Below are 25762 nucleotides of genomic sequence, written 5' to 3' on the forward strand. Positions count from 1 at the left end.
TGTCCTCTTCTTCTTTGTTTCGTCTTACATACTTATGCATTTCCCCCCACCAAGTTTCCTTATTGCTTTCTCTTGGGAGGTCAGTTGATTTGCAACTAACTGGAAGAAAGAAGTGTCACTCGCTTTGATTTAATCCTAGAGGAAAACAAGGCAGAGCACAGCCAACCAGAAGGAATAAATCCAGTTACAAAAAAGAATTCTCATGAGGCTGCAGGAGCATTAAAAAAATATATATATTTGAAGTTCCTGGTTTTCTGCACCTAAATGTTTGGACAAATAAGGGCACAACCTCACAGGACCAGCGGTGGAACAATCCGGCCTGTGATGTTAGAGGTGGAGTTAGTTCTCCCTGATCACATCAGGCCATGTCCTCCCTCCACATCACCTCAGGGAAACACCACATCTAAAGACTTCAGCTACATCCTTTCAGGGAGTACTACATGCTAGCTTTTGTTCTGTGAAAGCCAGACATCTTGGCAAGATGTAAAAACAAGAAATTCAGAGCTTTTGATCAAGGATTATTGTGAATAGTAGATCCCCTCTTATCCTGTATGACCAAAGGCAGAGATAGGCTCAGGCAATCTTCAGATAATGGAGGAAGCACTTCTGTTTTCTTTCTTTTCCCTTTAGCACTTTTTCCCATAAAAATCCTCTTTCAAGACAAAACAGTCTGAGATGGAGCTAACTAAACCTACAGGTTTAAACAGTCCTTGCTTCTAAAGACTTCTTAAAACCCTTTCCATCTGGGTTTCCAAATTCACAGCTTGTCCCTGCTCCTGTGACTGGCTGAACAAAGATTTCAGAAGATCTGAAACTAATTTCCAGCAGCTGTAAGAATCCTTGTCTTTCTCCACTTTCAAGATCAATTCCTCCAGCCCAGCAGTCTGTATCAGAAACCAAGGATAAGCAAGGATCTGCTTGCACAGACTCCTACCTGATCACTGCAAGCTTGCTGAAACAAGGTAGCAGCTGTTTTACTCCATAGTCATTGATGTTGTTGTTGTCCAAATCCAGACCCAGGCGCTTCTGAAAGTGATGCATAACAAAGGAAATAGCACCGCAGTCAGCAGAGTAGGCATTGCAGTATGTGAGCTTGATGTAATTGGCATGCATGCATTTGGCAGCCAGCTTGCCCACTTTCTCGCTCTGAGTCTCGTAAAGGCACCTCAGCATCCAAACAAAGTTGGGCTGGACCTGGATCTGATTGTAGTTTGGAAGCCTGGACCGAGTGAGGCCTTTCAGGTGGGATTTCATGCTCTTCCCAAGGTATGCAATGAGCGTCTTTCTCTTTCTCTTAATGACTGCAGGCAAAACTAAATGTCTGAAGAGCTTCTGTTTGGATCTAGAAAGCAGGCCACAAAGGAAGAGGTTGGTAAAATGAAAGTGTTCATTATTTCGGAAAGGATCCTCCCCTGCTAGTTGTTTCTTCAGCCAAGGAATACGAAGGCAAGTAGGCTGGGCAGCCTCAGTGGAAGAACATTCATTGAAAAACTGAAGTAACTCCTTGGCACCCACTTTCTCTTCAATAACCAGGAACAAAGCTGTGAAAAAAGACTGAAGGGTTAAGTGCAAGAACTCGTAAGTGGACTGATGGTCACAGCCACTGCAACCTTTAACTGTCCTGAGAAAGCCCAACTGCAAATCTTCTTCAGAGATGTTCGCTGATGAGACCTCCTCCTGCTCGAAGATAAAGAAAGCGTTCTCCATCCCTTTGTATGCCATTTTACCCAAAGCTAGAAGAGTTTCCTTCCTTGATTTAAACATCTCTGCTTGGCTCCTGGTGTTGTTCTTCAGCAAACTTGTTTTCAGAGATCGGTTCAGATGGACTTCAATCATGAGCAAAAATACATCTGTCAACGTAACAGAACAGTCTGGAAGCTCATGGCTGTCAAACATGGAATGGAAGTGTTCATAGCATTTAAAGATAATCCAGCAAAATAAAGGCACTGAACACAAAGTGCAGAGATTGGGGTTAGCTTCCAACTGGTTCAATACCAGTGTTCTTTGCCCCTCATCTTTGAAAAACATGGCAGTGTATTCCTTAAGGTTTTTGCTGGAGAAGCCACGGAGCAACACTTTCTTTCTAATGATGTTTCTCTGGATCTCAGTTCCTGTCCTTGCTGTAAGAACTTTCTTGGATCCCTTAAGAAGCTTTCCTCTGAGAAGGCTGACCAGCAGCACCAGGGGGTGGATAGGTTCATTGGGTGAACACATCTCAGGAACATTACTGATATCAAAGTCTGAATAAATCTCATCAAAGCCATCAAATGTGAAAAGAACTGTATGAGGGAACTGCAAGATGTGATGGAACACCTCTGTGGGGTCTTGGTCTGGGTAGCAATTATATTTGAAGAGTAGGTCTTTCAAACATATGGCTTCATCTTCCTTAAAGCAACTAAACATCCTACATCGGAAACGGAAGAAAAATTTGGCCCCTATGTCCAGTTCTTTTCTGGCCCAAAGGCTTTGTATCTTTTGCAGCAAGATGGATTTTCCAATTCCTGCATCACCAAAGACATAAATAGTCTCTCCATCTTCATTAATTAGCCCAACTGCATCATCAAAAAGGGCTTCCAATTGACACACTTCCCCTAAACTCTCATTGGTAAAACTGACCAGCTCCATAATACTGTTAGAGTAGATTTCTTCAAGCAGCATCTCTTCCCTCTGAGCGTATGACATAACAAACTTGGAGTCCCGTCCCAGTTCATATCTGAGTTTCTGGCAATACCTGCTAACTAAAAAAAAGACAGTGAACTATTATTAAAAAAACCTACTATTAACAAGCTTATGTATATGATGACCCACCTCTTTGGAAACTGAGAGAGGGTAATAAACTAAAAAAAAAAAAAAAAATCTCTTATGTAAAATCGGTTCTTTGGCAGATTACTTCTATTTATTTGTGCTGCCATCATCACTCTCCTGGGAAATTCAGGTGCTAATGAAAAGAGGTAACGTGTGAGCCACCATTTCCTGAAAGCCAGCACTGACACTGCATTGTTTTAAGGGGCTGCTATCTTTCAGCTAAGACTCAAAGCCAAGGCCCTGACTTTTTGTTAAAGACTGTTTTATTCTCTGCAAAGGCAGGGGTTGGTGGTCACTGATTAGCTTTCGCATATGCCTTTTCACTATGTTTATATTCTACCTGCAATTTCTATCAGGTAGGTGGGTATTCTTTCCTAACTTGTTTGGTAATTTTTACTATTGCAAAGCGAAGGCATGCGTGTTAGAAACTGGGCACCAGGCACCTCAAAAGACTTTTTTAAGGTGACAAAAAGAAAGAGTCTCAGTCATGGTGCAACGTTGGTTTGTGGTTTTATTGCAACAGAAACTTTGCTTCAGATGAGGGCAAAGTAATTCTTGTATTTATATAGTATGAAAAAATCTCCCAAGAGAAAAACATTTATTTCTGCAGTACTTTAAATCTGACTTTTGCTGTAACTCATCATTTAGGAACATAGAACAATTCAGGTTGGAAGCGACTTCAGAAGGTCTCTAGTCCAACCTCCTTCTCAGAACAGAGTCATTTATGAGATCAGATGAGGTTACTCAGGGCTTTATCGAGTTGGATCTTGAAGACCTCCACGTATGGAGACTGCACAGCCTGTCTGGGCAGCCTGCCTCATTGCTTGACTGTCCTCATCATGAAGTGTCAGCTATTCCATTGTCAAAGCATCACAATGTTGCTAAGAAATTGTAGCAGAAGCCTAGAAAATACTACAGCTGGCACAAGGTGGTTATGCCGTTATGCCACATATCCACAAACAAATGCAGAAAGGGCTTGATGTTAGCAAAACAGGATGCAATATATCAACACGACTGTTGCATTATACAGCATGCCTTTTAATTATCTGGCTACCACTGGTAGCAAGCACAGCACATGCACATTTATTTTTCCTGGCTGTGCCTGCCTAGACTCTTACTCTCACTTCATCTAGTTAGAGCTTCCTACATTAAAGGGTAGTTCTAAGGAAAGGGATATAGATGCATGACCTTACCTGGATCTGTATTTACCACAGGTTTACTACAAATACTTTCTGAAGGCTTGTAACCTATTTCATCCAGCCAAGGCTGAAGTTCATAGTAAGCGTCAGTGACTTTCTGCAGGACACGGATGAAATATTCTGAGATTTCTTCTCCCTTGCTCTGAACCAAGTCTAGAATTTTGCGAACCTGAAAAAACACCACGTGAAAGATCATTGATGAATATCATTTTATCACAGTTACACTTGTAGACTGCTTTAGGATCCTTTTTGGAATGGAACAGGGCACCAAAATCACAACTGGTGCTTCAAAAACTTGAATTCAAAATCTAGCTCTGAATTTGAACCACCACAAAACAGACTTCCTATCTGTATTTGGATGTTGCAAGCAAGTTGGCTCTGCAAGTTAATGTCTTAACTTGTAGCTAAATACTACGCTAACCAGAAACAAAATGGATAAATACCGCTCTTCACCAAGGAACCCAAAGGATTTCCTCAGCCTCACTAGTTAGTATATTTTAAATCCCATGCTGATTAAAATAAAAAATAAAGGGTTGGTTTCTCAGTGCCCTAAATTCACCCTCTGCTTTGCAAATATTCCAGTCACATTTCGATTTACCTCAGGATCCAACCAGATCCAGAGCAGGGTAGGCAGAATCTCTCTCTGGATTTCAAAGCAGATCCAAAACCCCCCAACTCTCCCTTTTAACGCAGCAACTCAGTTTTGCAGGCTCTCTCTGTACGATGGGCTTGTTGTCTGCAACTGTTACGAAAACTAATGGCTACCAGGCAGTGGCTGGAGCAGTTCAAGACTGAGTGTCACCTCTAAAGGCAAGGCAGAATCTGATCTCTGTGCAACCAGTACAGGGCAACCCCAGCATAAAACTGTCCGCGAGACAGAGCAATCATTTGGAGGCCCATTTTGGGAGTCCGAATCCTCTTCTTGCTGGAAATGAATGAAGAATTCTGTTTTAAACAAAGGTTTCTAGAGACCGTGGTCTCTTGTGAGCTTAAAGCAGAGTGAGGTACATACAGCACAGCAAAAGCATGGTATTTTTTTCACAATTTGTATACTCTAAAAAGCAATTTTATGCCTTCCAGAGAAGCTCCCACAGAGTCCACTTCACTTATTATTGTGGCCTGCTCTCCGTCTCTGCTTAGACATGCATGGCCTCCCCCTCGGCTTTGTTACAACAATCATGTATATTATGCTGAACAATAAGAAATGTAGATGATCATACAGTGTGCATTTATTCAGCTTTGACTCTAATCACAGAGTGACCATTGCGTTACCATTTCAACTTGCCAGCAAGAATTGCTATTTCCTGAAAACCTGCACTGTTAGTGAAGTCCAAGGTCTCCGAATTCTCTGTTGTTTGCCTGCCTCTAACTGTGACACTATTCTGAAGCTGCATGACTGCTTGGTCAGGGAATAGAGCGGGAGTTTGTTTTAAGTCACGATGCAAAGAGCAACTATGTACATGTGATAATTTTCTCCTGTCATAAGACCAGGAAATAATTTTTGCTACTGATGTCCAAAGATCAAACAAAACCCCAAATGTGTTGTTCCATACAAACATTTACAACGTACGTAGGTCTTTAAAGAGAAGGGAAGGTGTGCATGTGGAAAACACACAATCATTAACCTCTTATATAATATTCCATTTCTGTCTCTCCTCCTCTAAAGCAGGATGATCTGTCCCACAGGATCCTGAAGCAGATTTTCCTTGCAACACTCTGCACGGTAACGCAGGCTTGTGTGTAGCAAGCTGCACTCTAACAGCCACGTGGTCACCTCCTTATCCGCGGACAAAGCTGCAGCTGAGGGGGACAGAACAGCAATTATCACCCTGCTTGCTCTTACAGCTGCCAACAGGCATTACAAGCAGGGCCAGCCGTGCTGGAAAGAGACATGCTGGAGACATTTGTCCAGAAGGAATGGGATGGGGAAACTCCAAAATAACAAAGATTAGAAAAGACACTCACTAGATGTAAAATTGGTAGATAAGCCCATAAAAGGCAGTGGAAGAATGAAAGTAACAAAAAGCTTGTTACTTATGTGAAATAAAAAGAATACCTTATCTGCTTGAGTTGGAAACTGGGCAACAATCTCTGCATCTTCAGTGGAGAAGTAGTCATTCTTAATCAAGTTGTCAATCAAACACTGCGTGTTTCGGATTTTACTGACCAGAAGTTCTCTGTATATCTTCAACAAAGCAATGAAGGATGGAGGACTTGCTCCTAGAGGTTTTTCCACATAAATCTCTGAGTTAGCACAGAGCTGGCCTTCCATAGTTGAGATAGGAGGAAGCTGCTTCGCCTAGCATCATCTTTGACAAACTGTTCATCTGCAGTGAGAAGTCAGCTTGGAGTTAACTTCGGGGAAACAGGCAATCTGTCCCTCACATTACCGAGCCTGTAAAAAGCAATTGTACAGAACCTCAGTTTAAACCCTAGCCTGTGCAGATACATCCTTCATTTATCCATCAAAGAATACTCCCAACCTCTGTGTAATATCAAGGCCAACTTTACTAAAAAGATTCTTCCTCCGGTACTTCCATCTATTTGTTCAGGTTTTGGAAAAAAAATACATACAGCAGGCAGTCTCTCTTCTGTATCAGTACTTTACTGTAGCTTGCCTCAAACAGCACCACTGGCATCTGCTTTATTAACTGCCTGTTCTTAGTGCATCATTTAATATTCTTTTTCAGTAGACAAAGCAGGGCATCTGTCCAAACATATCTAGACAAGGAAATAAGTGGAATAAAATTATATTTTATAGCAATTAATTTTGTAGGAGGTATTAATTTATAGTAGCAATTCACTTTGCTTTTTCTTTGTTACAACAGACCCTGCATGAAGCCTTGCCAATATGATAACTGTCCCTGTAAGCAAGGCCTTGTGAGCTCTGAGACAGCTTTAGCTAAACTAGGAGAAAGCATTTAGCTTCAGGGCACCAGGTTTGAGAGGCAGTAGTGAGACTGTGGGAAAACCACTGATCAGATGTTTCTGTTAAGAAAGCCAAGAGTAAAATGATGCGAACAGTGAAAATGCCGCTGTAGATTTCAGAGCTAATACAACACTTAGGGGCACAGAGCACTTCACTCCTCCTAAAGCTATTGGTTCAGACAACGTTTAAAACAGGAAAAATATCATTGCATTGGTTTAATTTGGTTAATCTTATCAAATTCAGGTGAGTAACCATAGAAGTTAAAACTACATTTTTTCAGAATAAGAAAAATAACAGTGTTACAGAAAGGACTGAAATAAATCTTTGTAAATATACAAGATCCCATCTCCAGTGATTCACAAAAAATCTGGACCTTTCCTTGAGCACGAATTGCACAGAATAACTGAATTCACATACCCTTTCCCCATATGATGAACTAGGCCTGGAAGAGGGCATCACAATTCATATTCATTACTGAGTTGGGCATCCAACCCACCTCCTTCTTCATAAAGGGAAGAGACGGCGCACAATGCAGCTTGTAATGAAGATATCAATTTAAAGCCTGTGCAAACACTTAGCCTTCAATGCCTGACCTTAGCCCCTGTATGTACACCTAGAGACACAACGTGATCATTAACTCAGACAACTATGGGCTCAGGAAACGCTCTCATTGTTGTAGTGATGCTGTTTAGAAACCGCACTCTCTAGCATGAACACTTTCTTCTTGTCTACAAATATATCTACCGTGTGTGGCCTTGTTCTCTATAGCAGCTCTCGACAGCTCTTTTTAGGTGGCCATTTATTCCCATTTTTCTTTACAAGGCATAAAGCAGTAGCAATCAGGATCAGACTGCTCTCTATGGTATTACTAAAGGGTTTTTTTTTGAATTGCAGTTAATATACCATTTAACAGGCTTGAAGCTATATTGTAATTACACTTCAACAGTAAGTTCACGTAGGTACTATTTAGGCACGAAGCTTGCACATATGATTCCCCATTCCAAAAACCAGGTGTTTTTGCAAGATCACAACTGAATCACCTCCCCATAGACAATGAGAATTTGCATGATCAACACAAATTATTGGCACCCTCCAGTAACAGGTAAAATGTACTGTTGCTTCAGCAGGTCAAGGGATATTTGGAAGAATGTTGTTACATTTGGATTACAGTCATATTAATAAAAACAAAACACAAAGCCTTTCTTGAACAACTCTGTAAAGGTGCCAGCTTTGCTGCTACAAAATTCTCACAACTACCCAAGATGTTTACAGTGCTGGCAAGCTTTCCAAACGCTCCCCAGCACTCCCCTGACAAGTTATAACTGAGCCCTGCCAGCTCACAGATGCTTCTAGGTGACCTGCTACTGGAACAAACTCATTTCTGTGGGTTTTTCGTACTCCAGAATGCTGCAATCTGCATCAGTGTAGCTTCTCCTACTTAAATCTGGAGACAGACACATTTTATACTACTGCATTTTAGTGATACTGCCTATCTACACTTAAAACCACAGGGAAAACCACCTCAGCTCCACTGATTTCAGAAGACCAACAGGTCCTAACTTACGGTTGCTGACCTGCACAGATGCAGGTAGCTGCATTAGGAGTCGAGCCCTCCAAAGGCTGAGACCAGGCAAATCCGCAGCACAACTGTTTCGGATCACAGCCAGCTCCAAAACTGCAAAACTCTTTCAGCCAAAGGGAATGTAACCAAGTGATCTGACTTTCTTACCACATGAGTAAGTGACTGCATCTACTCAGACAAATCAACCTTTCATTACACCATTCACATGACCCACCAGATGAAGTGGCCGATTTCTGAGTCACTCAGCTTCCTAGAACCCACACTGGCACATCTCTGTTCAAGAAAGCTCATTCCATAAATGAACTCTATCACGAAGACCAAACAATGTTGAAAACATCATTTACTCTAAAGCTTTTGCAAGCTTTTAGTTAAAGACAGAGAGTCACCTTAAAACACTTGCAACAGAAATATTAACCCTTTTCTCTCAAGATACTGCATCTACCCAATGTCCCTGCTTGCTTTGGTTATTCTAGGACCACACGATCCTAATGAATTTTCTTTCTTCCAACTTTGTGAGAAGAACTGAGACAAACATCCAGGAAGCCACAATAATGCAAAGTGCTGTCATGCGTACAAAACAAATTGAAGTATTTTCTTCACTCTTTCAGATCCACCTACAAAGAGGATAAGAAAAGAAAGGAAACACAGCAAAATGACAAGAACATGGAAAATACGAATCGATCAGAAGGTCTCAAAGATGCCTGCCCTGCATCTAAGTCCAAGTCAGTACAGAACCTGGTTGCTACTGGAAGGGTGTGTATACGTGTGCTGCAGAAGAGAGTATGTTCCCTTTTGCACAGGGTGATCTGCAAGAGAGTGGAGAAACAAGACAGCAACAAAAAAGAATATAAATTGAGGCTAAGCATCAGGAGAGAAAAGGGCAAAGTGCAAAAATGCCGAGTAGGGAAGTTGGAGCTGGCAATATGAATTCTTTGCAGGATGACGTTCTCAGTGATATTTCCAGTGGCGATATTAACTTTAAGTCAAAAACCCCACAGCACCCGGTACTGGAGAAAACAGTAATTTTCACCAGTCTCTTTTAATAATAAAAAAATTGAAATTTCCACCACCCATAGACTAAGAAAATGTCACATCAGATGAGCAGCTGAACACCTTAAACAGTGCTGGAACAGAAAGACTTCCTGCTGCATGTAATTAAGAGCAAGGCAGGTATGTGCATGTTTGTACCAAGTTTATCAGCTATATGAAGAAACTTCAGGTCCTATTCAGACTAAAGTAAATACAAAAACTTTCTACAGTAGCAGCTGTAGGTGCAACAGCACCTGAAAGTCCTGATCAGCATCAGAAACATGCTTGTTCCCTTGGAGAAATACACCGCCCGTAAGATACTGACATACATGATTCTGTTTTGCTAGGGAGGTTTTTTTGTTGGTTTGTTGTGGTTTTGTTTTGTTTGGGTTTTTCTTTAAACACAAGGCCAATGTGTTGACATCATGAGGTGTCCAACTTGCCTGCAAGTCCATCACCTCTCTTTCTCGAATGGGTCCCAGCTTCCCTAGTGCTTTAACATGAGCCTTTTCAGTGAGGGATCACAAGGTTACAAAGTACTAAGTCTCTTGTTACAAGGATCTGTTAGTTTGACAATGCTAGGTTACACAGCAGGTATGTTTAAAGGCAAATGCTTATGCAGCTTATAAACATGCGTTGAAAGCATTTCATTGCTAGAGTGCATATAGTGTTCTTTGCCTTATCTTGGGCACTCCAGATGCTGGACTCAATTCCAATGCAATTCTAGTGACTGATGTGGCATCAGCATGGGGAGACAACGGGAGAGATGCTTATGGGGAAAAGCTTTCTATCTGGGAACAGAATGGACGTCTTGTTACTGAGCGGAAAACAAAAAGAAAAGAGGCTGCCAGTGACTGAGGAAACCCAGCTAGCCATTTTGAGGGCAGCAGCTTCGGTCAAGTGAAAAAGACAGAAAACAGACTACCAGGAATTCAAAAGAACCAGAGAGCAGAGCGCTCAGCCATCAATTGTAAAGGCAAAGAAGAGACAGGACCTTGGCCAAATGAAGTGTCAATGGGGACTGAAGGCATGTGAGAAGCAACAGCAAGTCTGGCAAGAGATGCATATCATAAGCCTGCATAACTGAGAATAACAAAGAGGAAGCAAGACGGGGATCAGTCCAGGGATAACGAGGGAAATGAAAAAGGGAAATTAAATTTGTCATAGTAAGAGGTACGGTAAAAGTATCAGTGCTTACAGCAAGATATTGTATAATCCATGCCAGTAAACTGCAGCAGTGCCAATGGCCTCTGCAAGAAGGCACTGGCACTTTTATCTAGTGGTTCATCTGACTTCCCTCTATTCTCAGCATTGTGCAAGCATATACACATTTTTATCTTCCCTGGACCTGCCCTTCTCACATCCTCTTTTCACTAAGATCTCCTTGCTCTTCTTCTAACAAAATTGCTATGCCTGTTCAACTTCCAGTGCTGCAAGTCCTCTGGAAGCGAAGAATACACTGGTTTATGACAACAAGGTCTTACACAATGTAAATGCTGTAGATAAAGGGGCCGAAGGATCTTAAAGAATAGCTAAAAAACATTTCCACTTTGGAGTCAGCTAGGGAATTCACTCCTCATTGGGCCGGCTGCTCCCAAGGAGACTGTGTAGGATGAAGCAATAAAGGCAATACAAGGAGCAAATTAATGAACACCTGTCCCTTAAAGCAGCTAATCTAACACCAAACTAGAATATTACTGAAGAGCCGAAGACTCAGTCAATAATACTTTCTCTGTAGTCTTGCTACTGTGACAAAAACTGTTCCTCTAAATCGCCTGTGAAAAAAAGTCCTATGCCACATACCCAGCTATCAGCAGGAATATCTTCAGGATTTTCACAGCACCTAGTAGCCAGCTCTGGCAGGACAACAGTGAAGCACAAACACAAACCTCAGTGCCAGCCCAGGGCTAGTGGAGTCCCTGTTGGCACAGCCAACATTGTCTGTAGTAATCAAAATGCAATTACTCTTTGAGAGGTGGCTGTATGAAAACAGTACCCCATTTCACACGGAAATCTGTGCCCTTTGTGTTTCCAAGTCAGATTTGTTTTTTTGATTTAAAAAAATAAAATTTAAAAAAAAAAATTTTGATTTTACAGTGCCAGCCACCCCACTGCAGAGCCATCACAGCAAGAGGAGAGCTGGAGACTTTGCCATGCTTTTTCATTAATAATGGTAATCTAGACTCAGCCAGGCCGGTCCTAACTGAACTTTTTGATATCATTGGGAAAAACAGAAAAGAGACTGATTTTCTACATCTTATTTCATGTGTGCCACAGCAGTCAGGCTTTGACTAGAACAAGTGAGTAAGAACGTATTTCCCCGCAGCAGCTGTCACTTTTAAAAGAACTTCAACTCTTTTACATAGTTCAAGAACAGTAAAAAATATGTAGAGATTTGAAGCAAATGGGCACATATACTACACAAAAAGTCTGCATGTTTTGATGAGAAGCGATGCAATGTATTCCCCAGAAGCACTAAAAAATAGCCTTTTATTTTTATAGCACAAATTGTGCATTGGTAGAGCTTGTAGAGTCCCTATACTGATCTTAAATGATATTCTGTATTTATAAGTTAAAACACACTCACCATACCCCAGAGTTTACAATCTCTGCGTAACTATCCTCATTGATGCTATGTACGTCAATAAATACCCTGGGAGCCATATGTTAGCATCACATGAGCGTAAATCCATCACAACTCATGTGATTTTGCGTTGCTCTGGGGTCACCGAGATCAGCATCTTCCAGTGCTTTTTCCCCTCTCTCTCTCTCCTTTGACTGTAGCATAAGCTTTTCTAGCCATCCCCAGTTGTTTGAAGAGCAACAGATACAAAAGACCACAGAAGCAACTATTTCTGCCTCCACCTGGTAATCTGACAAGCTTTTGTTTAACAGGCCCAGGCTTTTACAGAAATATTCATATCCCTCACTGGTTTTGCTGTGATGCCGTGAAAAGCCAGAACTGAAGACCCAATAGTCAGCAGACTATTAAGCAGGTATTCTTTATTGCGGCGTCGGGCACACGGGGGATCTCTCCTCCAAACGTGTGCACCGAAAGGACACACTTACTAGGTATTTATGCTATGTTAACGTACATATTCATTACATTTGCAAGAAGTGCTTATCATAGTTTTACCAAGAACTCATTAGTATATGGTAATGTCCTTCGCATATGTTTGTTTGGCGTGTCTCGGTGATCGGCGGGGTCTTCAGATTATCCTGCAGCCTCCTTATCTCTGTAGTTAGCATACCTGTTCTCCCAAGGCCCAGCCGACCAAAGGGATGATTCAGAAGTCCCTTATCTTACAGCTGCCCCAATTCTTCACAAAGAACCAAGACTTGCTTTGGTTGTGCAATGATCCTGACCACCTGAAGTGGTAACATCCCTACATGTGACATTTGTTACATTCACAGTTATCAGCTGCTACATTTCCAAACGGCTTACTTTCTTTGAAAGAGAACTTTATAGACAATGTTTGGATGAAGTAACAAGGCCCCATCAAAAAGATTTTACGTGGCTTCCTGATAACTCCTTTCTGGTGGGAAAAATTCAGTAAATAAGAAGGAACCATTAGTAAAAAGCAAAGATATTTTCTTCCATCAGAGGAATCTTGGGGATTTTTTTTTAAGAGATGGTGGAGGAGGGGAACGATTTACTGGTGTATTTTCAAAAAAATGGAACTGCTTTTCTACTATTCTTCACTATTTTCACATTCAGCCTGCAGTGAATTCTACAATTAAAGTGGCAACTGATGGAATCGCGCACTCACAGCCCTCCTAATCCTATCTCCCAAGCCTTCCTCCAGTCATTAACAGCAAACCTAACTAGCCACAGTCCCCTCCACCCGCCCAACCCCACCGCCGGGTCCGCCGGCCCAGCAAAGCGGGCTCCCGAGGGGGCACCTTGCCCCAGCGCCGCGGGGAGACAGAGCTGACGGCTGGTGCCAGCGGCAGGCTGGCGAGGGGGGAAGCCCACCGGCCCGCCATGCCGCCGCCTCCCCACAGCCCTCGCCGAGGGGCCGCCTCGCTCTCTGCCTGCCGCACGGCGACCTCCTCCCCGGAGGCGGGTGGGGGGGGTCCTGCTGAAGAAATATGGAAAACTCCCCAAAATTCCAATTCGAGGAAGTTCACCGAGAGGCAGACGCCAGCGGGAGCCGCCGGGGCGCGGCCCTTCCCCTCCGACACGGTAAGGGAGAAACTTGGGTTCCCGCCCTCCGCCGGCGCCAGCCGCTGCGCCGCTGCCCAGCGCCCCCGGTCCCTCACGACATGGCGGCAGCCGCCACACACACACACACGCGGCTGCCAGCGAGGCGAGCAGCGGCCCGGCGACCCTCCTCCGCCCCCGGCCCTTCCCTTGCACTCACCGCGGCGGCGACGGGACGGCGGCGAGGGGAGGAGCGGGGCGGCCCGCGGGCGCTCCCGCCCCACGCACGGTCCGTCTGCCCCGGCGGGAAGCGGCTCCTCCCCGCGCGGGCATGGCCGCAGGGCTCTTCTTCAGCAACACCGCTCTTCCAGCCCCGCGCCGGCGTGGTGGAAGGCCTCCTCTCCTGAGAGAGGTGCCGGGCGTCCCGCCGCAGGGGAGGAGGAGGGTGAGGAGGAGGAGGAGGAGACGGCGGCCTTCCCCCGGCCCTCAGGAGTTCCCACCGTTCTCCTCCACAGAGGCATCGGGTACCTCCCGTCACCTCCCTCCAAGGAGGCTCTCGGGGTATTACTTTCCATTTTCTTCGTGCAAGAGTAAAAATACCCATTTAAAAGTGCGAAAGCCCCAGGGAGCCCGGTAAGAGTAAACTGAAGTCAGCGGTGCTGGAGTCGAGAAGCGTGTTCGCGCGCAGTTTTGCCCTCCCTACCAAAGGAGGGCAACAAGCGTTAAAAATGAAAACAGCCCATGGAAGTTCCAGTTACCTTTCCACATCGCTGGCTTTCGCTTACATAAGCAACGCTGATATTTCTTGAAGCATGCACCGAACAGACAGGAGGGAGGTTTGGTAATCACAGTTTTATTTACTCAGAGTGGACAGTGCTAATGCAGAAAGTACCGTGTGTTACCGCAGACACCGCGCCCAGCTCGGGAAATGGCATGATGACATCAGGACAGCACCTATACATCCCTGGCAGAAGTTTACAGAAAAACTTTACACAGAGAAGACACGGTAAGTCTGCTGCTTGGTCATTTGTTTATCTAAGCAGTCACACAGTGACACCAATTACATCTGTACATCAAGAGAAAAAAAAAATACACCGTACAGAAGATAAGCCAAAGTTCAGTGGTTTGACATCTTCCAGGCTGTCAATGTTTCCTCGTCCCACACAGACTAACTACAGGGGTTGCCAAGCACCATAAAGATAAGTACTCTAAACCTTACAAAGAACGTCCAGTTTTGCAGATTGTCAAAGCTGTGCAGAAAAAAAAACCACAACCACACACACAAAAAAACTCACAAAAAACCAAAAACACAGGCCAAGTCTGTTCATCCGGGGTTTAACAGACAAACAAAACCATGAAACAAATGCGCAAATGCGCGAGCACTCACAGGAGACTTCCTGATTTCACTGGACATGGGACCAAGGCCTAGATAAGCAACAAGCCAGTCAAAAAGGTAATTTAAAAAAAACCTTGGAATTATCTAAAAAACCCCCAATTCTTTAAAAATCTGTTGGTTATAAAACCAGTTCACCTATGATGATTACTAGGTGTAGAAATGAGGCGGCCATTATGCTTTGAATGAGATCTTTCACTGAATGGTGTCTTAAGGCCTGCGTTGCCTTTTGGACTAACACTTAAAAACATGGAGATAGTCACAAAAAAAATACTACTTTTCTTTCTTTGTTAACTGTATAAATGGAAACATGAACTCCATAGCTTCAGACAGGCTGGGCTTTAAACCATTAAGAGTAGCAGCAGAGGAAAAATTTTAGTCTTGATTTAGAGTTTTGACTCTACTTTGCATTTAACAAATCTTTGAAATTCTCAATAATCGTGTATACAAAATTTAAAAACAAAGGGCCTGATCCTGCAGCCCTTATTCCTCAGAAGGCTACAGATGCCAATACCCATCAAGATGGCTTTTTCTTTTAAAAAGGTCAGTAAACAGGGCACGAAGCACAAATTTGCACGCAGTACTGCATGACAATTACAGAAAGATAATTTCTAAATCTGCAAAAACTTCAGCATGTACTCAAGCTATACATACAAAGTGAAGAAGTTACCGATATCAGTGTCTTTAGACTTTATTTATTTATTATGTCTAATATATATTATTTATATATAATATATAATATATATATAATTATTATATATTTATTTATTATGTCTAATAGCTCACTGTAGATGCACAGCAAACTCATCTTTTCTTGATAAATAAAGAAACCGCTGATCAGCACGGCAAGGACAGGTATCTAAATCAAGGTGAATGGCCAAGCAAGTGCAGAGGTACTCTACGCAGAAATTGTTTTCTTTGCTTTAATAGCAGCTTCAATCTCTTCCATGATTGGCACTGGCCCTGCATAGTTATTAGTTTCAATAGCTTCTAATTTCTTCTGATAGTCAGCTGGCAAGCCATTCTGTTTTGCACCCATGCAGATAACCTGTAATCAAAAGAGGAAGAAGAAGAAAAAAAAAGCCTTCAATAACAGTGTTAGGAAGGACAGACCCCTCTAAACATTTACTCGTATGGGAAGAACCACTTAAGGTAACAGAGAATTAATCCCAAATAATGCTATTTGTACCTAAAGATAGCCAAAGGCTTCTGGAAAACCACTGAAGACCTTAACAGTGTCAACAAAGTTACTCTGAAAAGGCTTGCAACTGCCAAGGCATCTGCCCAAGATTCTGAAATGTTACCAACGTGCACAAGATGTACAATTAAGCTGTTGTTCCGTTGTTCCATCCTTTCTTCCGGTGAAGATGAGAACTACTTTTTGTGCCTTTAGCCAGCCTTAGTATCACATCTGAGTGAGAAGCAGCGTGTATTACTGAAGATATTTTTTGAAACTAAGCTGTTCACATCCAAAGCACAACAGTGAGTACCTAGACAGGTTATAGGAGTAACAGGAACAGATACTTAGCTTAATGAAAAAGCATGGATTCCTTAGACTTCGTTACCCCAGCTTTGCTTATACATACAAAATAAACTGAAGTATTGGTGCAAGAGTAAGGAAGTGACAGCGAGAGGAAAAGACGAGGCTGCAAGAGCCAAGGCTTGAAAGAGACACCAGCAAGCTCCCATACAGAAATGAATAGATAAACATGCAGATTTTAAAAGCTGACACTGTTGTAAAGATTCTTTCATAAATTCAACAGCCAGGAAATTCAAGCATGAGGTGTCTAGAAAGGATGAACTTTGCCACAAAAAGTACACAACAGTAGATGGATGTAGATCACTGTGTGCCGATGCAGTCACCTGTACTAACTTTTTAGCCCTCCTCCCTGGTTAACTGAAACAAATAAAAGCTGGGGGCAGGGGGGGCGAACTAACAGCTGACCCTGAGAACAGCAGGAGGGAATGTTTAACTAAAGTTGCCAATATTGGAGGTTTGCTCTTACAGCATACTAGTGAGAGCTGACACACAGCAGCAGACTATGTATTAACTCCTCGAAAAGTCCTAAAGGAAGCGGGAAGACAGGGAGGAGGTTTGTGAAGTAGCAGAGCCTGCTTTCTAAGCAAGCTTTCTCTTCAGAAGTCCTGCAGCAGCTGGCCTTAGCTATGCTTCTGGAAGCTGATCCATGGGAGTGAGTTCCTCAGTTAAGAGAAGGCGGCACACTTGGTATTTAACAAGCTCAAGCCCTGTTTCTTTGCTTTCGGTAGAAAAAGTCAATGTGTCACAGCAATGCCTATCTGCAATTGCTAATAACTGCACAATTCCAGACATGCAGTCATGCCACCCGAGCCTAGGCCCGCATCAGATCTCACAAGCTAAGCAGGTCAGGCCTGCTGCGTGACTGGATCATGTGTCTCTATAGAGTCAGGGTGTTGCAGAGCAGTGTTGACACACTCCTGCCTCACCAGCCATCAAGTGGGAACCCTGCAGTGCTCTGCAATGTGGCTGGAAGTCCTGTGATACACTGATGATGCATCTGCTAAAATGAGGCAGGTGGACCCCTCTATTAAATGATAGTAAGATATTTCATAAGACAATAGGGATAATCTTTGTCCTTGAGACCACAAGCCAGGCGCTGTATTCTCCCCACAGCAGCTTCCCTTTGTCCTTTTAGTGGAGTACATTAATTTTTCAGGTAGAGAATTGCTGCATATATGTAAACAAAGTCCTTCAGAAATCCTTGTGTCAGTCCTAACTAATTCACGAGTTAAGTAGAGGCTTCATTCAGGCATAGCTAAGCCAAAAAAGTAAAACTGATTTAGTACGCCTTTAAGAGCGAGCAATCTAGCTTGGACTTGATGATCTTAGAGGTCTTTTCCAACCTTAATGATTCAATCCTCTGTGAGCATCATCACACTATTACATTGCACAAGGATTAAGTTTTACCTTTGCATTAGAGTTACTCATGCCTTCCATCCACTGTAAATAAAGTACTTCTTAAATAGGACAGAAGTATATGTGGCATTATGTATTTCTGTGCATTCTCTCCAAAATTAGAGTGATGCGACACCTACCTTTTTATACTGAGGAGAAGGAGGACCACAGACATAGTCCTTCATCTGGTAGCTTCGACAGGTCAGTACCTTTCCTGCTTGAGTGTGGACGTTAACTTCTATTGGGACATAAATGCCATCTTCAACTCCCTCTTGCCTGTAAAGGACATACATTCCTTTCACGCCAAGTAACCTGATGCATCTTTCAAACAAACTGTGCAATTAAACATATGCATTTCTTACAACAGAATTCAAGGCAGGACACTGGTCTGTGCTGTTTACAGACTTCAAGAAAAACAAATAAAGCAAAACATATTCCAGTACTTTCTGTGCAAAGTTGTTTCATATCCAAAAATAAGCTTCTAAGGAAGCAGCAGCACTCATTTTTATCATTTCAGCTCTGTAAGAAAGATGACTAGTGGTTAACTTGCAAAGTTAGAGAGAGAATACCCCTTATGAATTAATTCCTGTGCAAGTCTGGTAATCTGCAAAAGAAGCACAACCAAAATCATCAGAATTAATGAGCCAAGCACATATAATTCGTTACCTTCCGCTCAGATAATGAAACAATTGCAAATTTTTATCGTGCGCCATGTGTTACATTTGAATAAGGGGAAACTCGCGGAACTCTTGCAATGCACATTCCAATGAATAATCCAAGACGCCCTTTGATTTGCGCAAGACATGTACAGCAACAATGAGCTAAATCAGGATGAAAACCATTTTGTTATTTTTTTGTTAGCAAAATCATGCTGCCTTGGGAAAACAAAACCAAACTCAAAAACAAGGCTACTTGTTGTCTTTAACCATTAATGTTTAGCCACCAGTAAAAGCCTGAGGAAACGGTAAGAAATAAAGGAGAAGCTTAAGCAATACAAGACAGACTTTAGAGCACAATTAACTGTAGATGTGCTTTAGATGTGAGTGGTAACATGAGTTTTAACACTGCTCACCAAAATCTCATTTTGAGAACTTATCTTTCAAAGACTTACCACCATTTCAAGTTATTTAACATACACAACACGGGCTGTGTTATGTGAGTAACTGGGTTAAGTGCAAGTAGAGACTGGAAGCTAACTGCAGATTCAAGGCCCACAGACTGCAAAATAAGTCACGTGAGTGTGTGACAGCAAGAAAAATGTTACAGTTAAGTAACACCCATTGCTACAATATAGGAGGAAAAGTCATGATTTCGTCTGTAACTTACAGATTTGTGAAGTACAGAAGACAAAAAAAACCAAAATCTGCCCATGAGACAGCACCAAAAAGCATTTGAAGCCAAAACGTTCAGCCATCTAAGAAAGAGATTCCTCGCCCATATTTGTTTTCTATCTATTACGTTTTTTTACTAGTATTTCAACTAATGACATGCAGCATCAATTATACATTCCCAAGGCACAGACTTCTTGACTTCTTTACCTAGATTACGGGAAAAAAAGGTGGAAGGGGGGGGCAAATAGCATTTTTTTTTTTTTCTTGCTACATGGAATTTCCAGGAAGTAACTTAACTGAGAACTTACAAATATATCTGCTTGTGGACAGCCAAAGCATCCCAAGACCTTCAGCAGCAACACATGCAAGTTCATTTGAGTCGGTTAGGAGCAATCCTTAGAAGAACACTATCGACTGTCACTATAAAAGCCAAGAACACACCCTTTTTCCTTCCATTTCCAGTCCACCTTCATGGCATCAGTGAGGCAGCTTGGGAAAAAGCAATCTTTAATGCTAGTGTCCACCCTGCAGTTTTTGGTGATGTTATAGCATTCCAGTCTCTAGCATCTTAGCCAGCATTAAAGTTTATCCCCTGTCAAACAAATGACAGGGATCTGCAATTTTACAGTATGTAAACAATACTTCTGAAAGTCACAAGACAAAATACTGTCCCCATAGCGGGGAAAACACAGTGCTGCTATCAAAGCGGATGCTGTCAGACAGCATACTTGTGAAGTTTATGCTTTAGGAAAGCATGGTAAATCAGGATATTTCAGTAAAGGTCAACAGAAAGAGGGGCAGCAAGTACGTGCTAGCATAAGCAACAGAGGGGGAACTCAGGAGATCATAAAGCAGGGACCTGTGAAGCTCTCCCCTACCAGAAGCACACCAGCTGGATGCCCTCCTGCTTGGGACTAACTCCCGACCAGGAGTGGAGAGCGCCCATTCCCACAACATGCTGACAGAACTTGGGCAACAGTTTCTGTTGTGTTTCAGGTTCGCTGTAGGCCATGACAAGCAAGTTGGAACTTCAAGTTTCATGGCCAAGCTTATGAGGACAAGTCTACACAGCACAGTGCAGCCATACCAAAACTGCAATAGTACCAGAGGCAGAACTGCACTAATGTAATGCTTTCAACAGGTTTCATATGCCCTGCTTCCTCAGCCTCACTAAGCCCAGGTTTCTACGGGAATAAACCGACAGTGATGAACTGCTGACCAAGCAATCCTTGTGTACCAGAAGCACCATGCTGTGCAGGTGCACCCCAAGTGCTGCAATAAGCACGTGACACCAGCCAAAGTTTTGGATATGAAGTTCTAAGTCCTGCCTCGGACCCTGCAGGAAGTTCTGCTACTCCTCGATCTGTTTACCCAGGTGGTCCTCCAGCCTTCAGCCTGGGTACGGGTTGGGAATGACTTGCTCAGGTTGCCTTAAACTTGTCTTAAGTCTTAATTATCAGGCACAGGCAGAGCATCCTCTGCCATGTGCTGTAGTGGTGCGGGCAGCCTCTCAAAGGGAGAAACAAAACCACCCCAGCTCCCTACTTGGATCTACCTCAAGTTCACAAAAGTCTGAATCCTTAGAAAAGAAGACATGCAAAATAACCCCCTCAAAAGGTCCCTTTGCCGGTATTAAACATCCCCTTCTCTTCCGCAAAGTCTTGGCCTCAACCCTTCCTTTTCCACTACAACTGGAGTCTACAGATGTAGAGACAGGAATTGATGTCAGTCTCAAAGGAAACTCCCTAGAGCAATGGGAAAAACATCATGGGACAGAGTTTAGAGTAATTTAAGGCACAGGACACTGTGAGGACAGGGGTTAAAAAAAAGGAGCCTGACCAATACATCCGCTCCAAACCAAGGTCCACGCCTTATTAAAATTCCCCTGAGCAGCTTTAGCTTGAAAACAAAGCCATTTTAATCACAAATGTGTTAGAAGTCAATACATGTAGTATGAAGTGAAATTCACATATTAAAATCCAAAGCATCCTCTCAGTTGCAACACCAAAGCTTCCACACAGCTCTTTATCAAAAATTTACTACTTTTAAATTGCTCTCTAAAATAGTAGAGGACAGCAAAAGTTAAGTCACCTACTTATCCAGTGAACTTAAATTGCTAGCGTTCATTTTCCACACTATTCCCCACACTTCGTCTCCAGGGCTCTGAGCAATGGTAGCTGTACCTCCATGCCAGACAGAACTTGTCCTGCCTTGATGATGTCCAAACTCGAGCTTAAAATCCTGCAAATGAGACCAATGCAGAGAATCAATTTCCACTTAAGATCAGGGCCGTTGGCTATTCTTGACATGAAAGGGGCAGCTAAAGCCGAGTCTACAAGTAGTCAGTGGAGCCACAGGAGGAGGAAGGGACAGGTGGGATCTGATCCTGCTCCATCTTACAAGGGGCTGAAGTCAGCCTCTTCCACCTCCCCCTGAGAAACAGCAGCCTTGGGACACAGGGAAGAGAGGTCTGGCAGAGAGCCCTATCGGTAAAAGTCTTGGTCTGCAGAGATGTGGATCAACATCTGAACCTCTTAGTAAGCTGGCCTAAACATTAGCTAACAATTCCTAGCAGTGAGAAGAAAGTGGAGGTAGCCCTTTTTCAAGCGTAGCACACATACCCAATTCTGCAGTAAACACAGCAGTGCTGAAGAAACGTCAGCTTGACTTTTGTCCAAGTTGGCAGTGACAGGATCGCTGATGTGCTGCCCTCTGGACAATCTGAAGGGCCCTCAGCTGAGATGCGATATGAAGGAGGGAACTGACTAGTGCCTTCTTCTTGTTCCTCAAAAGACATTCCTACCTGGTGCCCATTCCTTTGCAGCTTTTGGTGCTGTTATAAAACTTCAATGCTACCATGCCGGGTACAGGAAAACAACAAGGATGAAAATGCCTACAAGATGGTGAGCTTTGGATTTTTTCCTAATGCACTAACAGAACTGCCCAATTATAAAATACCATCCTGTGTACTTTCCTGTGTTCTGTGCCATCTCATCGCTCAGCTGGAACATTCTTGGGTATTTTTATGTCAAGGCGTGCGCCTCTTTGAGTGAGCTTATTCAGGTTTTTGCAGGTTGAAACATTCTTTTAAATTAAAACCAAATCTCTCTTTTTCTTATAAGTAATATCAAATATTACTTTATGTGTAAAAGAGAATGACAGGTTCTTGCATTTTTACAGTGTAATTTCCCATCTGTCTCCATACACTCAGTCTCCTCTCCTACTTGTTAGCTGATTTGTGGATCCTTCCCCTACCGGTAGAGAAGAGAAAGAAAAAAAAAACCAAGCAAACCAAACAACTTTACGGAAGACCGCCTGCTTAACCACAACAACAAAATCTGGCAAAGGCAAAAAGGATTAAAAACAACAACAGAAAATAAACCTCAAACCTATACTACTCCAGAGGTTTGCTAATTTCTCATGATCACCCTCTTTACACGATAAAACAGATTAGATTTGAAATACATGTGTCTGCATATTGAAATTCACCTTCTGAGATACATTACCTCCTTGGAATACATCCTAACAAATATGGAGAAAAGGCTGCAGAAGTTGAGCAGCTGGAGGCTTACCCACAGAAGAACAGCACTGGTCAGCGTGTAAGCAATAATCAGTAGCCTGGCAAAGCCATACTGTTTGTTTACTCCATCAACAGAGTCATCTTCCTTCCCCACAAGATATCTCCCATTCAACTGATTTCACTAGAAAAAAGTTTACTTAAGACACACCAGTCGTCAACCATTCGACAAGCTGCTGCAAAACAGCTTTGCAGCGTTCGGGTCACTGGACGATGGTGTGAGGAGCACTCTGGACTATACCCTGCAGACAGCGAAGCCCAAGTAATTTGCACACAAGAGTCCAGTCAAGTTGCAGACTGAAGTTATAGATGTGGACAAGTGCTTGCGGGGCAGCCCCAAGGAAATATTCCCGCAGAGCCAAGCACGCTCACAGCAGTCCAGTAAAAAGAAAAAAAATAAACAACAAAAAAAAAACCCAACAACAAAAAAACCCCCAAACAACCCAGCACCCAATTTTATTTTATTCCTCCAGTTATAGTTTCTTGGACGTGACCTGCAGTGAACACCTGCAAGGAGGTGTACAGAACAGTCGGATGTCACCCAAGCAGGGCGAGAGGCCGCACAGGAACGGCACGGTTAGCTCCGGTTCTGGAAGCAGGAACCCCTGTGTTACGCCACGCAGCCAACTGCAGCAGGCACTGCAGGGAAGAGGGAACAAACATGACAGATGCCTTCCTGGGCCAAGAGCGTGGTCTCTGGCCGTTCTTCTGAGCACCACTGCAGTACCCTCCAACCCCCGTGCGCCTCCTCGCTTCCCCGGCCTGAGCCAAGGGAGCGAAGCCGCCCGGCGTGGGCAGGGAGCGCAGCGATGGCTCCAAGGCCGGCTCCAGGCGGCAGCGCCCGGCCGCCAGCTGCGGCACAGCTAACCCGCAGCGCCGCAAGAGACACCTACCCCGCCGCCCGAGCACCCGCCTGAAACCCGGGAGAGCTGCAGCACTGGGCTTCCTTGTAGCCAACCGTAAGCACACAGCGCTGCTGCCTTCCTTCCTTCCTGCTCCCCCCCAGGGCCTGATCCCGCTCCCGGCACGCTCAGCGCCTCGCTCGACGGACGCAGGCCTCAGTGGCCCCTCACGGCGGGCAGCGCCGGTTCCCCCTCCCCCCCCGCCCCGCACGCACCTGCAGCCGCGCGATCGCGCAGAGCGCCGCCGAGGGGTTGCCCAGCAGCAGCCGCTCCCGCAGCAGGTTGCTGCCGTACGCGTAGTACAGGAAGCAGCCGCCGCCGCCTCCCGGCTCCGTCCCGCCGCCCGGCTCCATCGGCCCCGCCGGCCCGCCACCGGCCACTGGCCCCCCGCCGCCCGGCTCCCGCGCCCCCCGCCCGCCGCCGGCTGCCTGGGCGGGGCCTCCGCGCGGAGCCGCCCGCCCATTGGCCAGCCGCCTGCGCGCCCCGCCCCCCTGAGCGAGCTCCGCCGTCACGTGAGGATTAATATTTGAGGGCGGGAGGGCGCCCTGGTGCGCGTCCGTCAGAGGGGGCGGAGTTGACCGAGCGGGACAGCCTCGGCCGTGCTCCTTGCGGCAGCGCGTCCCCGGTCTGTCCCCGGTCTGTCCCCGGTCTGTCCCCGGTCTGTCCCCGGTCTGTCCCCGGTCTGTCCCCGTTCGCCGTGGAAACGCAGACTGCGCGGGGAGAAGGCAGTCTCTCGCTCCCCTCCCAGCAGGTCCCGGGCCGCTGGCTCGTTTCCACCGGAGGTGACAGGAGGCAGGAGCTGTCGCAGCTTACCGGGTTCCTGCCGCGCTGCCTGAAAACGGGCAGAAGTGGCTGTGCGGCGGCGGGGATCCCGCGGGAGAGGCTTCCAGGGGGCCCCCGGCTTTTGACTGCAGCTGACGGCGTCGTGTGCCCCGAAACCGGCCAGCCCCGGGGACCGAGCCTGCCGGGGCGCAGGTTTTCCGGGCAGGGTGTGTGGTGAGCTGCCCGCTGGCGTTTGCCGTGCGCTCTTCCTTGGGAGCCGAGCTTGAGGTTTCATTTGAAACAGAAAAAAGTCTTACGTAGGAATTGGAATGAAGCATGTAACAATTGTTACTTTTTCATCTCAAAACGATCTTCTTGTAAAAAAAAAAAATCCCCAATCAGCCTTTCGTAACACTTTTTACATGACTGAGACTTTGGACATTCTGCAGAAAAAAATGCTGTTTTTTCCCAACAACAATAATTTTTCGCTCAACAACAATAATTTTGATGATTTTTCATTCAAAAAGCATGTATATTTTGAACAAGGAAGAACTCTTAAACTTGTGTCCTTTTTCATGCTATTCAAAGGGAGACTGAAGTGTTAACGCAGTCAGATGACTGACAAATGGCATCACAGAGTCCCCCATCTCATGGCTGGGTTTGCGCATGTGAAAGCCTGCGCTAGCAAATTGCAGTTAAGCTTACGGGATAAGAATTAATTTAAAACGCTGCCACTTGCAATTCAAAGTGTTTAATCACTCAGAAAGGAATTTTCAAATTAAAATGTCTTGGGCTTTCCATTTTTTAAGTCTGTACTGAATACCGAGCCTGTTCTGTGACTGAGGAGCAGTAGCCACTATTTCCAGGAGCGTGGTTTTGGTGTGCGTGGTGTAAGTTGGTTTTACCTATTCTAGATACAGCATAATGCCAATTCAAATGCTGCTCAAGTGAAACCTAGATTTACGGTGTTTAGATTAATTTTTAATTGAACTGAGTCAATCAGTTTGCACTTCTGAAGCCTGTTTCTTCCCCAGCACCGCCCAAGGCGGTTTAGAAACAGCACATTGAGCCTCCCGGCTGTTCCCGAGGGTGACAGACGTGAGAACGGAGTTGGAAGAGCCGGCGCTGACGGTGTGGGTCAGCGTCACAGTAAGCTTTGGCTTTAAACTCTCTG

General features: G+C 44.4%; 2 protein-coding genes across 4 annotated transcripts in view; both read right to left on the reverse strand.

Annotated features, from left to right (window-relative positions):
* Positions 1-13949, reverse strand: part of NOD1 (nucleotide binding oligomerization domain containing 1) — a 31035-nt gene extending 17086 nt beyond the window's left edge. For all 3 annotated transcript variants that reach the window (XM_075418918.1, XM_075418919.1, XM_075418917.1), the window contains exons 1-4: positions 13909-13949; positions 6061-6399; positions 3999-4173; positions 935-2738 (exon numbers count right to left, since the gene is read on the reverse strand). In XM_075418918.1, coding sequence (XP_075275033.1) covers positions 935-2738; positions 3999-4173; positions 6061-6276 — 2195 coding nt within the window. In that variant the 5' untranslated portion in view covers positions 6277-6399; positions 13909-13949. The remainder of the gene's footprint in view (positions 1-934; positions 2739-3998; positions 4174-6060; positions 6400-13908) is intronic.
* A 737-nt stretch (positions 13950-14686) lies between these two features.
* On the reverse strand, positions 14687-24211 carry GGCT (gamma-glutamylcyclotransferase). The gene is made up of 4 exons (XM_075418921.1): positions 24042-24211; positions 21443-21588; positions 18157-18292; positions 14687-16129 (listed from the first exon to the last, which is right to left on the reverse strand). The coding sequence occupies exons 1-4, from the start codon at positions 24177-24179 to the stop codon at positions 15980-15982; spliced, it is 570 nt and encodes a 189-aa protein (XP_075275036.1). The 5' UTR covers positions 24180-24211; the 3' UTR covers positions 14687-15979.
* Between the last annotated feature and the right edge of the window lie 1551 nt (positions 24212-25762).

Source organism: Opisthocomus hoazin, chromosome 4, assembly GCF_030867145.1.
Source record: "Opisthocomus hoazin isolate bOpiHoa1 chromosome 4, bOpiHoa1.hap1, whole genome shotgun sequence".
NCBI classification, from domain to species: domain Eukaryota; kingdom Metazoa; phylum Chordata; class Aves; order Opisthocomiformes; family Opisthocomidae; genus Opisthocomus; species Opisthocomus hoazin.